At 39.1% G+C, this 17,803-nt stretch overlaps 1 protein-coding gene across 6 annotated transcripts in view; it reads right to left on the bottom strand.

Annotated features, from left to right (window-relative positions):
• The window catches only part of DENND2A (DENN domain containing 2A), a 2,268,767-nt gene that overhangs the window by 773,063 nt on the left and 1,477,901 nt on the right, over positions 1–17,803 (bottom strand). For all 6 annotated transcript variants that reach the window (XM_044088248.1, XM_044088247.1, XM_044088242.1 and 3 more), the window contains one exon: positions 13,618–13,766. In XM_044088248.1, coding sequence (XP_043944183.1) covers positions 13,618–13,766 — 149 coding nt within the window. The remainder of the gene's footprint in view (positions 1–13,617; positions 13,767–17,803) is intronic.

Below are 17,803 nucleotides of genomic sequence, written 5' to 3'. Positions count from 1 at the left end.
CCTCTTAACCCTTTTTTTTTTTAAGATTTCTGGACAAAGCCAAAAGATGGGGGAGCAAAGATCCAAAATTAAGTACATTTTTAAAATATTACTCTAATTCACTTAAAAAGTTAATTGAATAACAGAGTTTTGCATCAACATGCATTTCATGAACAATACAGAGATGAAACTCTTAACATCCGGGATTAGTGATTGTAATCCTCTATGATTTATCAGAAAAATAAAAATGTTATAAGGGACAGGACAAAAGTATGAGGCAAAATTAGAGACATTCTTCAAAATCAGGGGCAGTTGAGAAGTATACCAGACCATTAGCAGGGCTCCCTGGTGTACGTTGGAGTAGCCCAGCTCCTCAACCCACTTATCACTGGTAAATATACCCTAGACATAGCTTCTTAATTTAATAACCATTTTACTAAATCCATCTTAACCCTGTCCAGTCAAATAACCAAAAACAGTCTACTTCAATCACAACCTAACCTATCCCACATCACCCCCTCTTTCAGCCTATCACCAGTGCCCACCTCAACTATCAAAAAACTCCTCCTAAAACTAAAGCCAAGTGCACTGGCAGCTGATAACATACCTGCTGCATACCTAAAAATGGCTAGTGACTCCCTATCATATCCTGTCTCCATCCTAATCAACCGCTCTATACTAGAATCCTACATACCCAAACTCTGGAAAGTTCACATCATCATCCTCTCCATAAAGGGGGGAGGTAATTCTTACAAATTACCCACTACCGTCCTCCATGCTTCCCTTCCAAAATTCTCTTGAAAAACTCACCACTCTGCAAGTGATGACAAAATGGCTAGTGACTCCCTATCATATCCTGTCTCCATCCTAATCAACCGCTCTATACTAGAATCCTACATACCCAAACTCTGGAAAGTATCTCACATCATTCCTCTCCATAAAGGAGGTAATTCTTACGAATTCTCCAACTACCGTCCTATTGTCATCCTTTGCCCCTTATCCAAAATTCTTGAGAAATGCACTCACTTGCAAGTGATGACATTTCTTAACGCACATAATCTACTATCTACCACACAACACGGTTTCCGTCCACATCACAGCACTACCACAGTCCTTCTATCTTTCACTAATCATATAAACCTTCACAGGAATGATAACAAATATGTATCAGCCATTTTCCTAGACCTCTCAAAAGCATTTGATATGGTCTCCCACTCCATTCTACTAGACTCACTAACATCATTATCCTTCACTTCCTCTACTATAGCCTGGTTCAGAAGCTACCTATCTGACAGGCAACAATCAGTCCAGTGGAAAGGAACTCTGCCTACACAACTTCCAACCACCAGAGGAGTCCCACAGGGCTCTATACTGGGCCCGCTATTGTTCTCTATTTTCACAAATAACCTCAATAGCTCTACACAACATGCCACACTCATACAATATGCAGATGATTCAACCCTGATCTGCTCCACCTCATCTCCCACCACCCTACATACACTCACTCAAGATACCTTTAACTCAGTAGAAAAATGGATATCAGGTGTCCAACTAATTCTAAATGCCACAAAGACAAAACTGCTACTATTTAGCCCTAACAGATAAAAAAAAAAAAAACTCTCCTTTACCATAACATCTAAGGACGGCACCACCATCTCCCCTTCTAACCATACTAAACTTTTGGGCATTGAAATAGACAATAATCTCCACCTTGATGTTCACATCTCACATACCATAAAACTAGTACACAAAAAACTAGGCTCCCTATACAGGCATAAGTCCTTTCTCTCACAAAAAGCAAGAGTCACTCTTGCACAAAGCCACCTCCTCTCAACTCTATTATACGCATCACCAATCAAACAACAACAGAGGAAAGTCACACTCTACAGATGGCCTCTGTACCAATCAAATGAGTCTATATTAGATCACTGAATGCTTAAAAAAGCGAACAGTGATTAATTGACCCTATGTAAGCAAAAGCTTACAATGTCTAAGTGTCAGAATAGCGATTTTTTTCCAAGGGAAAAAAAATCGCTGTTCCAACAAAAAAAAAAAAAATTAAAAAACAATTTCAAACATTACATTAAGTGGGTGGCTTTGCCCCCCACACCCCACATACTTAAATATACCAACTCCAAGACCACACTACAGTGCCGAAAATGGCAAAGCACCGAAGCGGCCAAGCAAATTCTTTCCCAGGGGAAGAATTCGCTTAACAGCCGCTTCAATATTTTGCGTTTTCAGCCTTTTATGTTCGACTAAGACGCATTCGAAAGAATGCGTCTTCGGCCTTCTAATACAGACCCAATCAAATATAGCCACTTTACTGACAATACACACCTGAAATGTCTGACTATCATAAAAAAATAAGCAGCAATAAATAAATAACAATAACAGTCACAGTAACGTACTTCAAGTGTAATACACACAGTAATTAGAGTAAGTAATCCATCTTACTTTGCACAAATGCAAACTAGTTCTGCAAAGCTAGATAGTGGCTATTTAAACTGATGAAATAACAAAACGGCATGCTACTTACAACAAACAGCTCCCAGCCCCACCTTTCAGATGATTGTGATAAAAAATAATGGTCATGTGTTATATTTCAGCTTTTTTCCAAGCAAATAATAGCCACACATTAAAGTATCACAAGACACTTCACATAAACCACATTAACGCTGCAAATGCACACTAGTTCTACAATACTAGATAGCATACCTCTTAACCCTTTTTTTAAACATTTCTGGACAAAGCCTAAAGATGGGGGAGCAAAGGTCCAAAATTAAGTACATTTTTTAATATTACTCTAATTCACTGAAAAAGTTAATTGAATAACAGGGTTTTGCATCAACATACATTTTATGAACAATACAAAGATGAAACTCTAATTTCTGAGATTAATAATTGTAATCCTCTGTGATTCATCATAAAAAACAAAAATGTTATAAGGGACAGGAAAAAAATATAAGGAAAAATTAGAGGCATTCTTCAAAATTGAGGACAGTTGAGAAGTATGCCAGACAGTGTCTGTTTATACTAAGCAAACAACAAAAGGGTCCATTACTTTGAACAGACAGTTTCCTCCTCCATGCAGCAGTTACAACTACTTCTGTATGTGGTTCACATGTCTGACTGTAGTAAAAAAATGATGGTTTCATACCACATTTCAGTTTTCTACCATGGAAATAGAAGTCACACAACAAAAGTATTCCAAGTTGCTTCATATAAATCTCATAAATCTTGCAAAGTCAGAACTATGAGCATCAATTCCCCTAGTGATGTGGACATCCTCCAAGAGGGTCTCACCCAAACAAATGACTGGTGCCAGAAGCATGGCCTCAAACTGAATACCAAAAAAATGCAGCATCATCTCTTTTGTGGAGAATGACGTCCCCACAAATTATCACACTGATAATAAGGCACTAAGCACACAATCAGTCGTGAGGGACTTGGGAACTCAGGTTGATAGCAAACTGACTTTTGACCACCATATTGCCTCCATTACATTGAAAGCTTTCTACATAGCTCACTGCATTAGTAAGGGTATCTCATCCAGGGAGGAGGTGGTCATAACATCCCTGTATTCTTCCCTTATAAGACTGATTATTGAATACATTGCCCCTTTTTGGCATTTACCTCACAAAGCACATGCAGCAGCTGGAGAGACTACAGAGATTCCTCACCCGGAGAATACAGGGCCTCAAAGATCTACCCTACAGACAGACTAAAAGCCCTGTCCCTCTACTCAGTCTCCTACAGACTCCTCAGAGGTGACCTCTGTCTGGCATACAAAGCAATTGCAGACCCTGCCCTGATGGGACAAATGCATATACCTCACAGCAAGAGGTTCTCTGGTTCGATTCTTGGCTGGAGTGCCTTCTGTGCGGAGTCAGGATATCCTCCCTGCATTATTGTGCATTTCCTCTGAGTGCTCCGGTTTCCTCCCATGTTACATAGGTTCATAGGTAGGTACTAGGCTATCTGCCCGAGGCCATTTATAAGCCTAGCCAGAGTGTGTCGTCATTCATCGCCCCATTGATTAATTAACTGATCCTCTGTCAAGCAGAGCCAATGAAGTGATCCCATGGGTGTATTTTCTGTTACCCATCCACTCGTCAAGGTTTCTCTTGAAGAGTGTTAGTGTCGGACTCTGCCTAATGTAGTTTGGAATTTTGTTCCAAAGTATGGGGAGTCTCTGTGACAGGAATCTATCCCTCCAGCATGTTCTATTTATTGTTGTGGCAAGGTTTAGCTCACTAGAGTGCGTGGCTCGCAGCGACTTGGATTTCTTTAGGTGGAGCATGTCCATCAATTCTAAGTTGGACATGGTTTTGTAAGTCAGGCAGAGATCACCTCTGAGTAAGCGATATATCACTGAGTACAGCCAGAGTTTTTTCAGTCGGGCTGCATAGGACATATGTTTGAGGCCAGTAATCCTCTTGGTGAGGTACTTTTGTGGTTTTTCCTAGCTGTTGGAAGTGTCTTGTGAGGTACATGCATTTTACTCTATGATGGGTCTAATGAGTGACGAGTAGAGGGGCACTATAACTTCTTTACTTCTGGATGTGAACCCTTTAGTAATCAGATGGACCACAAAGAAGGATTTCCTAACTACTTTGGCAATATGATTGTCAAAGCAATCTACCTGGGTCCCCAGATCTCTTATCACCTCTTCTGTATTAAGGGGGCTGCCACCTATGTGGTAATTCGTGGGTGTTTTGTTTTTCCCAGATGGGATGACTATGCATTTTTTGGCATTTAGCTTGAGGCTATGACTTTGACACCAGGTGTCCATCTCAGTAAGGCCCTTTTGGAGGATGTCCGTGTCAGCCGGAGAGTCAATTATGGCTCCCAGTTTGCAGTCATCGGCAAACTTGGTTAGCCATAGCCCTCCTGTGTTTGCCTGTACTTCTTTGAAGCATATGCCGAACAGTAGGGGTCCCAGGACCGAGCCTTGTGGGACACCACTTGTGACTGGTTTAGAGTCGGACCTGGAGCCCGCTATTCTTACCGTGTTTTCTGTCTGTAAGCCAGTTGGCAACCCATCTCATGATGTATGGGTTTATGTTCAGGCTGGTGAGTTTTTCTGTAATACCTGAGTGGGGAATGGTGTCGAAAGCCTTGGCGAGGTCAAGCTAGGCTGTGTGAACCACCTTTCCCTAGTCTATGGCCTTGGTGACTGTCTCAAAGAAGTAAACCAGGTTTAGTAAGCATGATCTGCCCTTAACAAAATCGAACTGGGTCGGGTCAAGTGTTTGGAGGTTCCCAATGTCTTTAATGAGTTCCATGATGATGTGCTCCATAGCCTTGCAGACCAGGCTAGTCAGGCTTATGGGGTGATAGTTACCAGGGTCAGTTGTGGCCTCTCCTTTGTGGAGAGGAATAACCGTTGCTGTGCTCTATTCTATGGGCACTCAGCCTGTGGAGAGGCTGAGGTTGAACAGCGTGTTTAGGTGGGGGGTTAGTTCATTCTGTAGTTCATGCAAGATGCAGCCTGAGACACCATCTGGCCCCATTGACACTGTGTTTTTGGCTTTTGAAAGGGCTGTTTTCACCTGTGCATCTGTGATTTCTGGGACACTACACTTTTCCGGTATTGCTGTGGGCCCTTTTGAGGCATGCAAAGGCATGTACATCTGGACCGTTTCTCCCCGGGTCTCCTCTAAAAATTGGCTTCATTCCAAGTCACACTTTCCTAGTAAACAAATGTTAAATAAATAAATAAATATTCGCAAGTCAAGCTCCACTCGAGTAACCCACACATGAGACCTCAACCTGGTCTATGACATCAATAGGATTTGTTGACGGGACAGATGTGTGTCCCAGAGACGCCCCTTTTGTGGAATAGACTCCCTCTCCATGGAACGCTGAGTACCTCATTAAACCTTTTTAAGCGCAACCTGGATAACTGGATGGGTAACAGAAAATACACCCCTGGGATTCGACCTATTTCCCTGCTGGACAGTGGCATAGGATGCTAACTTGTTGGAACATGGGCTAAATTCTTGGCTAGGTTTGTAAGGGCCTCAGGGCCAATAGCCTGGTAACTCCCTATGATCTTAAGAGTAGTTATTTGTCATATTACTGAGTTAGCAGAAAATCAAACTTTGTATCAACATGTATTTTCTGAAGAACAAGAAATATTGAACTCCAATGTTTGGCATTTTACCTCATTTTAAACCTCAGTAGTTTACCAGAATATCAAAAGAATTTATAAGAGAGAGTGGGCAATTACATGAGATGAAAATAAGTGACATTCTGTAAAGTGAAATTCAAAAAAGGAGAGCTCACAACCACCATGGCATGAAACAAGCAAATCAAAACAAACGTGAGCACTTTCAGGCAAAGCCCTTCTTCAGACAAGGAATATCATTCAAAATCATACTTATATATTAAAATTAAAAGGAATAAACCAATCAATTGTGATATTTAACCCACCTTTTCTTAAGGGCTGGTTTTAAAGGACAACAATGAGATATTCAATCAGATTGCTCAACCTGCTGTCTCTTTTTGTCCCTGTTAGTTGATACAGCCTCAAAAAAGCAGAACTGCAGCTTTAAAAAGCGATCCACTCAACTGTTTTACCTCTTAGGCTTGCTACCTTTCCGTACTGTTTTACTTTCGCTTTAAAAACCAAGTTGAAAATCCTCTAGCTGGCTCTTAAATGATGATGTCACATCTGCCAGAGCTTTTGCTGTAGTTACAGGGACGTTTCCTCCCCCAAAGAGACGTAAGCACTGCTGATTTGCATGCTCTGTAGAAGAGCCAGTGGACCTCCCACATTGTGATGTCAGAGCTGCCTTGCCCAGCCCCCTACACCCTATAAAGGTTAACAAAAGTCTCACTTCTATTGACTGTCTATAACAGATTCATGTGAAATCTTTTGAAGGAGTTGCCAGTTCTGGGATTTGGGAGGCTGCATTTTTGAAGCCAGTAATCATTTTATGATAAATCTTGCTATCAAACTATAATGGCAAGTGCTAAGTAGCCGTCTTTCCTGGGCATGCATGCATGGCAATAGCTGGGACTGAATCCAAGTTTACATCTTTGTAGAGCAAAGTGTGTGTGTGTGTGTGTGTGTGTGTGTGTGTGTGTGTGTGTGTGTGTGTGTGTGTGTGTGTGTTTGTGTGTGAATGCAAGCTAGGGGCAAGTGTGTGTTTATAGTGTATCATTCGTTAGCTATTTAACCAAACAGGAAGGAAAAATAAGTGGGAGTTTGATGCTTTGCAAATCAGTGATTATTCCCAGTGCTATGGAACTTGGTTCTAAATTTGACAGGAGGAGTGCAAGGCTGACAAGTAAACAGTACATTAGTCTAGTCACCTGCTGTGAGCTGTCAATCACATGCAGATAATGGGTCAAATTACCCTTAGCTCTTTGACAGCTAGGGAAGGTAGGTGTGAAGGAGGTGGGGAGATACCTTGAAGAACTAGATTTCAGCATTCACAAAATAAATCAAGTTAGCATTTCTAAGAAGAAAGAGCAATAAAATGCACTTTTCAATTCTGTTCTGTAGCACTTGCACTGCTTGTGTTTAAAGTAGTCATTGAAAAAGGATATAATTTTAACCAAATGTAGGTGTCTATAACACAGCAGTGAATGCCTGTAAAATCAGTGCACTGACAGGAGCTTTAGGGAAAAAGTGGCAGACATGATGCAATTATTTGGAGACAAACAATGCATTCTGGGGTACTTAGAGGCAGACTAAACAATCAGAAGTATTTCAAAATGCCAGACCCCATGTGGTCAGTGTCAGAAATTGTGTAGAAAAATATTTAAAAAGCTCTAAATAGTCCCAGAGTGGTGTTAAAATGTAGGAAATACCAAACCATGATGAAATAAACATATTTTTGAGTCTGTGGGTGCAGCTCTCCTTTAAAGGAATAACACCGTTTAAACCTGGTGCACAATTAGCTGCAAATTCTATTATCTATTTCATCTCATTAAATTCCGTCAGGTTAACTAAATCTCCCCTTCTAACTCCTACAACAATCTTTTGTATAACCATGAATAAAAAAGTATGACCAGGGTGATCTTTCACATGTTGTTATAACCCATTATGTAAATTCCCTTGATGTATAGCTGACAGATGTTTCAAAATCCTTTCCTTTACCTTACAATTTGTTTTACCTATATAATAACTCAAACAGGCACTGCACTGTGCCAAATAGACCACATCTGTCATTTGGCAATCTGCACACAGATGGAACTCATACCTCTTTTGAGTTACCGGATGCACAAAATAATTAATTTTACTTATACAAGAACATGCCTTACACCATCTGCAGGTAAATGTACTAACCCTGTTGGAGATTGGTCCAGTCTTACAGCCTCTCAAACGTTCATGGCACAATAGGATATATGATATAGATACCAAAATGCTAATAGCTGATATATTGAGAATAGTTCTTGGGAATAATGTATTCATAAATCAAGCTAATTTCTTTTGCCAAGTACAGGGTGTTGCCATGAGCACACCCTGTGCAAATTCTTATGCAAATTTGGTCCTTGCTTTTTGGGATGATAGACTCATTGTTGAGGCTGATCATCTATGGAAAGACTGTTTGCTTTATTATGCAAGGTTTGCTGATCACTTTTGTGAAAAGGGACAGAAGGTGAATTTAGCTCTTTTATAAGTTATTTGGAAACTACTACTGATTTTCTCAGGTTTAATGTTAACAGTTCTAAGATCTGTGTAGATTTCCTGGATGTAAGAGTAATGAAGGGTAAGAATAGGTCATTGCGGACAATGCTTTTTAAGAAGGATTGTTGGAAAAACAGTTTATTAAGCTTTGATAATATGCACCCTAGGAGAACATTTGACAACATAACCATGGGGCAAGGATATAGAATATCTCAGCTTTGCACAGAGGAGCAAACATTTCAATATGAACTTGATCAGCTGAAGGAATATCTAAAAAAGAAGGGTTATAAAGATAGAGATATTGATGTTGGCTTAAGATGCACAAGGCTTAATAGAGGGGGTATAGCTAAACCTTGGTTTTCTGGGGGTAATTGGCTTGATGGTCACTTGGTGGATAGGAATAAGAATGAGAAAACCCATGTTATATTAAGATACAGCAACAACATCAAAGGGGTGTGCAATATAGTTAAGAAGATTTGGGGCATCCTCTTGAGTGATGATAAAATTGCAGGTATTTTAGTAGAGGTACCTCAATTTGGTTTTAGATGCAACAGCAACATTAAAGACCTATTGTGCCATGAACGTTTGAGAGGCTGTAAGATTGGACCAATCTCCAACAGGGTTGGTACATTTGCCTGCAGAAGGTGTAAGGCATGTCCTTATATAAGTAAAAATAATTATTTTGTGCACCCGGTAACTCAAAAGAGGTATGAGTTCCATCTGTATGCAGACGCCAGATGACAGATGTGGTCTATTTGATGAGTGCAGTGCCTGTTTGAGTTATTATATAGGCAAAACAAATTGTAAGCTGAAGGAAAGGATTTTGAAACGTCTATCAGCTATACGTCAAGGGAATTTACATAATGCTTTATATCTACATGTGAAAGATCACCCTGGTCATATTTTTTTATTCATGGTTATACAAAAGATTATTGTAGGAGTTAGAGGGGGAGATTTAGTTAACATGATGGAGTTTAATGAGATGAAATGGATAACAGAATTTGCAGCTGATTGTGCACCAGGTTTAAACAGTGTTATCCCTTTAAAACCAGCCCTTAAGAAGAGGCGGGTTAAATATCACAAATGATTGGTTTATTGCTTTTAATTTTAGTATACAAGTATGATTTTAAATGATATTCCTTGTCTGAAGATGGGCTTTGCCCAAAAGCACTCATGTTTATGTTTTTACTTGCTTGTTCTTAGTTTTATTAAAGTTTTATCAAAGTTTCATGCCACTGTGGTTGTGAGCTCTCCTTTTTGAATTTTGCTGCAACTGGAATTTCAGAGAGCTGCGACCTTGAGTGGAGACTTTCCAGTGACTTTTTTTGGTTGTGATTCTGTAAAGTGAGGGAAAGTTGGGAATGATGGCTAGCCAGCTATATGCAGCATTTGGTTTAAATAAATAGCACAAAAGTGTCCCTATCAAAGCAGCATCATCTATGGCCACCTAGTTCAACTGTGCTAAGTCTAATCATGCTTCCAACATAAATAGTAGACAAACAAACACTGTAAAAATTATATGCTTGTTTCCACTCAACAGCAAAGACAGGGCATTTTCCTATCAGGCTCATAAGTAAAAGAATGTAACAAAGTCATGACTGTTTCTAAAGAAATACTCCAAAACCATGGCTGTTTCAAGAGACATATTCCAGACAGTTTTATATTCAGAAGTTTTCCTAGAAACTATTACTCCTCAGTTCTAAGGAAAATCCATTGAATGAAATATTCTTCTTTTCCAGAGAAGAAAATAAATGCTTCCCCAAAAGTAACACACTTTTTCTCACAAGTAGGGGGATTTTTAAATCTTCCAGTTTTTAAAGCTTTACCCTTCTACCGGATGAAAATAACCCTTTCTGTTCCAGCAGCAACCTTGAATCTCATGCCATACGAAATCAAGCCAAGACTTACTAAAGTATTCTTCATATACAGTCCAGTCATTATCTATGTGTACAATAAAGCACAGGTGGTGCATATGATGAGAGGCAAAAGCAAATTGGTTTAGAAAGGAACACTGTTATAATTTAATACGGACAGTGAAACTGGTGTCTAATTCAGTACTGTCAGTGGAGAGCTGCTACCTTTGACACTTAGCTTAAAAACATACTTTGGTCCCAGTTTTGAGGAGTGAAAACAACTGGGAGACTGCCTTTGCTTCATCCATCCATGCAAATGACATGGACAGTTCTTCAGAATGGTAGAAATGGGCAGTCATTGTTCCTGCAGAAGATCTTGTGTTCCATAAAGATCTTAAGATTGTAACTCTGTGCTGAACTGCTTTCTTGTTAAAAGTTTTGAAGTGTTAGCATGATATGACCTGATGATCTCTGCCAAAAGAAAAAGGTACACATATTTAATTGTTTTTTTTTTTTTTTTGTTTCCTGCTGGCACAACTGGTCAAGACTTTTTTCAGGGATGCATTGGGGATGCTGGAAAAGAAAATAAACTACAAATTTCAAGAAAAAATCAATACCAGTAATGGTATATAATACAAAGAAGAAAGAAAAGCCCATACTGGGGTTCATAATGTTCTTTCGTGCTGCCAAGAAGCGGCTGATGGACTTGCATAAACAAACAACTGTTCAAACTTTGCTGCCAAGAAATTAATATAGGTTGACATGGGTTCATGTCCTTAGCTTGGGGAAAGGACCAACTCCACTCTTTGGGTGTCTGCCTGTGCATAATTCCATGGAAGAATGGTAGGGATCTACAAAAACATCACTGAAAAATAAACTAAAGGATGATGTGCAGTCCTGAAGAAAGAGCTAGAATCAGTTTTAAAAACACCGTGATAAAGCAGCTCAGCTTTATGATTAAGATCATTTGCAGCACTTATTGTCTGTTACAACAGACATTAGCTGAAGAGATAACCAACCACAAGATTTATTATATTTATTTTACTTTCTCTTCATTAACTGGGTTAGTTTTGATTATGCAAATGTCCTCTTTTCAAGGAAGATCTGAGGTGGTATTCAGGGTCTATATTATATAGTCGAAGTTTCAAAACTTCGAACCTCACATGAGCGAATTCATATGAGCAAAGCTCGAAACATCGACTATATATATAAAAAAAAAAAACCTTACCTTACCGCTCTTCCCCTGCACCCCCCACACCCCCCTACTTAAATATACCAACTCAGAGAACGCACTTCAGTGCAGAAATGAAAATTTCCCATTCTGCACGTGAAAAGCTGTTGACTTTCACCTGAGATCTTTCCAACGTTCGATCATATGATATCTATGATTCGAACATTGGAACGGTAGCTCATCTACTATAGACCCGATATTCATACTGACTAGAGGAAATTTGGCCACGGTACCTGAAAGCTTCCCTGACTCTTTTAATGATAAGTGCCATGGTATCTTTAGCATTCACCTGAGCTACCACCAACTCAGGCAGATGGGATCTCGGTTTAACATCTCATCCAAAGGATGTCATGCTCAGGAGTGAAGCAACCCACTCCCCATGCTGTAGAATTGAAAAATTAATAATCGAGGTGCCTGCTGTGAGCACAGAACCCACAGCCTTCAAATCCTGCAACACCAAAGGCAAGTGTACAACCTATTAAGACACTGACACTACTACTGCTACTACTTCTACTACTACACAATGTCATAGAGAAATTGATAAGGAGAAAAGATATGAGGCTCAAGTTATGCTGCTCTCTGCTACTGATATCTGCAGTGAAAAATATTTTCTGGGTAATGTCAGTGGATTGTGTGTGAGTATGAGTCAAGATGTTAAGAAACATGACACATTTTAATCAAAGAACCTGCAAATCAACAACCCAATTGCTATACACGTTTTAAGGTCGATAGCATTGAAATGCTGAAAACAGTTTCCAATGACTAGTCAACAAAATGCCTCAGACTCATTTTCAAAGTGATACAATGACATGTCCTTGGGCTTTCCCTTGCATAAAAAAACAAAACAACAACAAAAAAAGCAGAGGTGGGGAGGCACTATAAGCACATCTGATCGTGAAATCACATATTAATGTGCACAGTATTATGAACTGGACATATAGGATAAGGCTTTCATGCAAGTGGTTTTATGGCCTGGAGGCTTCTGTTCTACTGATAAAATATCTGAGGAAGATCATGTAATGTTAAATAAAATGCAAAAATGAAAAAAAAAAGAATATATGCATGTCACTTAAAGTCACAATTGAAAAAGTAACTTAAAACAACACAGAACACTGATTTGTTTAATCAAAGTAGAACCTGGACTTCCAGATGAAAAATGACTAATCAAAGACTGAAAGCTTCAACCACAGATGAACATGTAAAAGGTGAGCAGACCAGCAAGTGCGCAGTTCTCTGATATTAATACTGACAGCTTAGGATTTAGAAGTCATTTCATTCATAGGGCTCAGTGTATGCAAGAAAAGTACAAGATTCTATTAATGAAGTACCACATTTTGCAATGTAATGCAAGCACAAGACCAAAATCTGCTTGTAGACAGGGCAACATAACCCACAGGGAAGACAGGGTAACATTTTTCATGGATAAGCAATAGTGCTGTTATCAGTAAGATGTCACATGCCTGCATGCACACTATTTTATTACTAAATAACACAGGTACAGAAAATGATAAAAGAAATAAAACATGACTGCAGGATAGTTTGGCTACCCCATAAAAGCATTCATTTTACATCATTGTTTTTATAGTTGGACCCAGTATGATTGACAGGATCTAGGCAATTTTAATGTAATGCAATAATCATATTCGGGTGGGTGGGTGGGACGGGGGTCTGATCTGCCAGAACAGCAAGCAGTATATTCATTATTTTGAAAATACTGACAGGACCAAGAAACCCTGAACCAAAGACAACATTACTGGCTAAATCTTTGTGCACTTACAGGAATTGCCCAGGCATGGACAATATTTTAATGTGTGAATCTTAAGTGAAAAAGCACTGAATAGAAAAGACCACATTTAGGATGTTACCAATATTATAGTAGGATAAACAGAAAGTCATTTTTAAGTCCTTACCTTAGCTTATCTGCTGTAAAGATGACCCTTCTTTCAACAAGCAAGGATGCAAACACTTTCATCAGATGACGAACGCTCAAAGAAGAAAAAAGGCATTCAAAATCCACATGCTCTAATCGAGAATCCAGTGGTCGACATAGTTCTATAACCTGGAAAGGAAAAGTATATATAAGTTAGTCTACAGAAAGGAAAATAATATTTATAAGCTAGTCTACAGATTTACTAGAGTTTACTCAATGTGTTCCTTACATGAACAGAGCTATTTTCCTATCCTCTGAGTAAGCTTAAGCTGATCACAGTTGCTGCACTGAGTATTTCAGTGAAACTCAAGTAATGGTTTTAATAACTTAAAAGGTAGGGACAATCCATTCTTTCTTGAGAAACAATTTACTGAATTTTTCAAAACCTATATACAACCAACCAAGCAAAATAATTACGTGAAAAAACACATTTAATAAGTATTGTTTTTGAGGCTGCTCAACATAAAATACATATTCAGATCTCTGCCTTCTTATACAACTGATCTGTGAAGCATGAAAATGAGGGATGTTTTTTTTATACTTTATCTCCTTCAACACAATAAAGCAAACTAACATAACAGGTTGGGAGGGTGGCCTAATGGTTAAGGTGTTTGCCTTACAAACACAAGGTGCAGGGCTTGAGTCTCATAAGGGATAATTGGCTAGGCTTAAAATGGCTCGCAAGGGCAGTTAGCTTAGTACTAACCTATGAACCTATAATCAGTAAATATCATGGCCATATAACTAATATGAGTATAGGATTTGCCAGAGGAGAGAAATATGAGGCTCACTTTTGAAGATAACTGGATACATAGGCGGTAGTCTACTTAACACCGAATGTGTGATAAGAGACCTTGTGACACAGGTGGACAGTAGTCTCTCCTTTGATAGTCAGGAAATCCTTCTACGTGGCACACCTCATCACAAAAGGTTTCTCATCCAGAAAAAAAAAGAGGTCATTGTCCCCCTCTACTCGTCACTCACTAGACCCATTATAGAGTACAACGCCCCTTTTGGTATCTACCTCACAAGACATCTACAACAACTGGAAAGGCCGCAGAAATACCTCACAAATAGGATTACCAGCCTCAAACAGATGCCCTATGCAGACCATCTCAAAAAACTCCAGCTTTACTCTGTCGCATATCGCCTACTCAGAGACGATCTCTGCCTAACATACAAAGCTATGTCAAACCCAGAGCTGTTGGACATGCTCCACTTAAAGAAATCCCAATCCCTCTGAGCTACACACTCTAGGGACCTAAATCTTGTCACCACAATAAACAGAAAATGCTGGAGGGATAGATTCCTGTCCCAGGGACTTCCCATACTCTGGAACAAACTACCTATTTGTACCAAATAAAGCTCCTCATTAGCACTCTTCAAGAAAAATCTTGATGATTGGATGGGGGATAGGAAATTCACCCCGGGGATCACTTCTGTGGCTCTGCTTGACAAGGGCACATGAAAATAATTTTCTTGGGTGGCAAAAGCCAGGGTATCGTTTGGCTAGGCTTATATAGGCCCTAGGGCCAATAGCCTAGTACCTACCTATGAACCTATACATTCAAAGCAGTTCTAACAGGCTATAATAACAATTTACAATAACCCATTTAATGCAGTCAAGAAAAATGCAAGACCTTAAAAATACAAGAACTAAAAGAACCCCAGATGAATTGGGTTAAATCAGTGCCCTGACCATTAGAGGGACACGCTGGGGAGGACTGAGATGAGCACCCACTGTAGATCAGTGTGTGTAATACACCTTTAAGAAGCTGTCCAGTGAGTCAGCACATGCATATAAGTATAAGCAAGACTGCCATTTTGAGTGAGCAGCCAGAGTGTGAGCATTCAGGTATGTAGTCAGTCAGTTAGTTAGTTAGTTAATTAGGTAGAAAGTTTGTTTAAGTTTAATGTTCCTGCCATTCATCCTGATATATTTGTATACAATAAACTACTTAAATAAACACCCAAGACTCAACATCTTCTTAATGCATATAAGAAGAGTGACATAGTGTCAAAATTGGATTTGGAATTACAGCCATGAGGCAACCTGTTAGAGTTGGAGGAATATACAGGAGTGGATCATACCTACTGCTCAAACGAATTGCAAAACAGGTCAGAAAAAATTCCAGGTACTAAAGCATGCTTAAATTATTTATTTTGTTACAAATAAAAAACAAAGCCCGCAGAATGCTCAAAATGAATTTCTTATTAAACAAAATGCCCGAAACTGCAACATATTGATAAACATATTTGGAATATTTATGAATATGTTTGAAACAATAGCCTCCGAATCAGATAAAATGTACAAAAAAAGGGAAAATGACCGTATTTTTTCACTATGTGCTACTTTTTTTGCATGAACTAAAGCTATTCAAAATATCTGAAGTTTGCAAGATGTTTGCAAGTGTGTGCAGTATTACAGTGTAGTTATTTTGCAAAGTAGAGTTGTTAATATTTTGCAAAGTACAGTTATTTCAATATATATTAGCATTTGAATATTATTACAAGTACCTGGTGTGTGTGAATGTTCATTCGCAATTACAAGGGCCATTTTGCACTGTGTTTTACTATAGTCTGTGGGCATGGCAGAAGGATTTCGCAGACCTGCACCTCTAGTGTTTGATAACAATACTGCAAAAAAATTGGAGTGTTTGAGCAGGAATACGATATTTTCATGCAGGCTGCTTTTTCTGACAAAGATGCATGTACAAAGGCATTTATTCTGCTTAATTTAGCTGGTTCAGAGGCCATTGAAAGACAGCATTTATTTGTGTATGCGCCCGCTGTGTTTGCAGGGGAGGGGGAAGACCACCATATAGTGGTATCGGCTGAAACAAGGGAAGACCCAGAGTCCCTAAAATGTAAATTTAGAAAATGTGTAACCCCCAAATGAATGTTACAGTGGAAAGGCACTTATTTTACACAAGGGATCAAAAGCCTGGTGAAACTTTTGCAGCATATATAGCTGACTTGAGAAACAAGGCTAAAACATGCAGATTTGATGAGTTGATAAAGGACAGGGTATTAATAATGACACAGTGAGAAAGATTTTGCTTTGAGACAGTGATTTAATGTTAAATAAGGCCATTGAGATGTGTCAGATAAGCTTAGAGAAAAGCACACATGTATGCTTACAAATGAAAATAGATGTGGAAGGCACAGTGACAAAGCTCATGTTGACAGTATGCAGCACATTATTAAAAGAAACAGGCCCAAGCACATGGCAGCTACTGAAGGTCCTGTAACAGTCCCTGGGAAACCCTGAGTTTTTCCAGCAAATTCCAGAGCATAATCAGTAAAGCAAAAAGGGTTTATAGTTACCTTTACTTTTAATACCAACTATAAACCAATGAAGCTAGCTGCAGTAGCAAATTTTATTATCAACTGTCATAATTGTGGTGGAAATTGTGACACAAAAGAGAAAAGTGCTTAGCTTTTGGTCAGCAGTGTCATTCCTGTAATAAGTAGAATCATTTCAAAAGGTTTTGTAAATCAAATAAGGCACATTCTTTTATTAAGAGAGAGCATTCCAAGAGGCAAGTTGATCAATTAGAAAGCTGCAGCCCTACTTTTTACATTGATGGCATGTCTGTGCTTGGTGAAACAGTCAATGCAGTAAATTTTTGGACAAAGAATGAGATCTTTTTACTGTTTGTATAATGGGAGTCCTGTAGAGCTCAAAGTAGATACTGGTTCAAAGTGCAATGTTATGTCAGCAGAAACATTTGCTAAGGTAAAAGCTGCAGAACAACTTGATTTGGCAAAGTGTGTGAAGCTTGCTGCTTATAGTGGTGAAGAGATTCAAACCAAAGGCTCAGTGGTGCTTTCATGTTACTCTGCTGGGAACAGCCATGACTTGCACATTTTCATAGTCAAGACAAATGTGCAGTTCTTCTTAGGCGTCAGAGACAGTTTGAAAATGGGACTGCTTTCACTTAATAAAGAAGTTCACCATGTAGCCTGCATGACAACAGTTCAAATTTCACCTGAACTATTTTTTCTAGGGATGCTGACATTTTTGAAGACAAACTAGGCAAACTACCAGTTGTGTACTCCATAAAGTTACACCAAGAGGTCAGCCCAGTTATCAGACCAGCAGAAAAAGTTCCAGTAGCTATGCAGAACAGAGTCAAAGCTGAACTAGACAGAATGGTGCATCT

Source organism: Protopterus annectens, chromosome 11.part0 (genome assembly GCF_019279795.1).
Source record: "Protopterus annectens isolate FY-2018-M chromosome 11.part0, PAN1.0, whole genome shotgun sequence".
Lineage (NCBI taxonomy): Eukaryota > Metazoa > Chordata > Ceratodontiformes > Protopteridae > Protopterus > Protopterus annectens.
The sequence above is the reverse complement of the archived record's forward strand: the minus strand, read 5'-3'. Positions and strand labels throughout refer to the sequence as shown.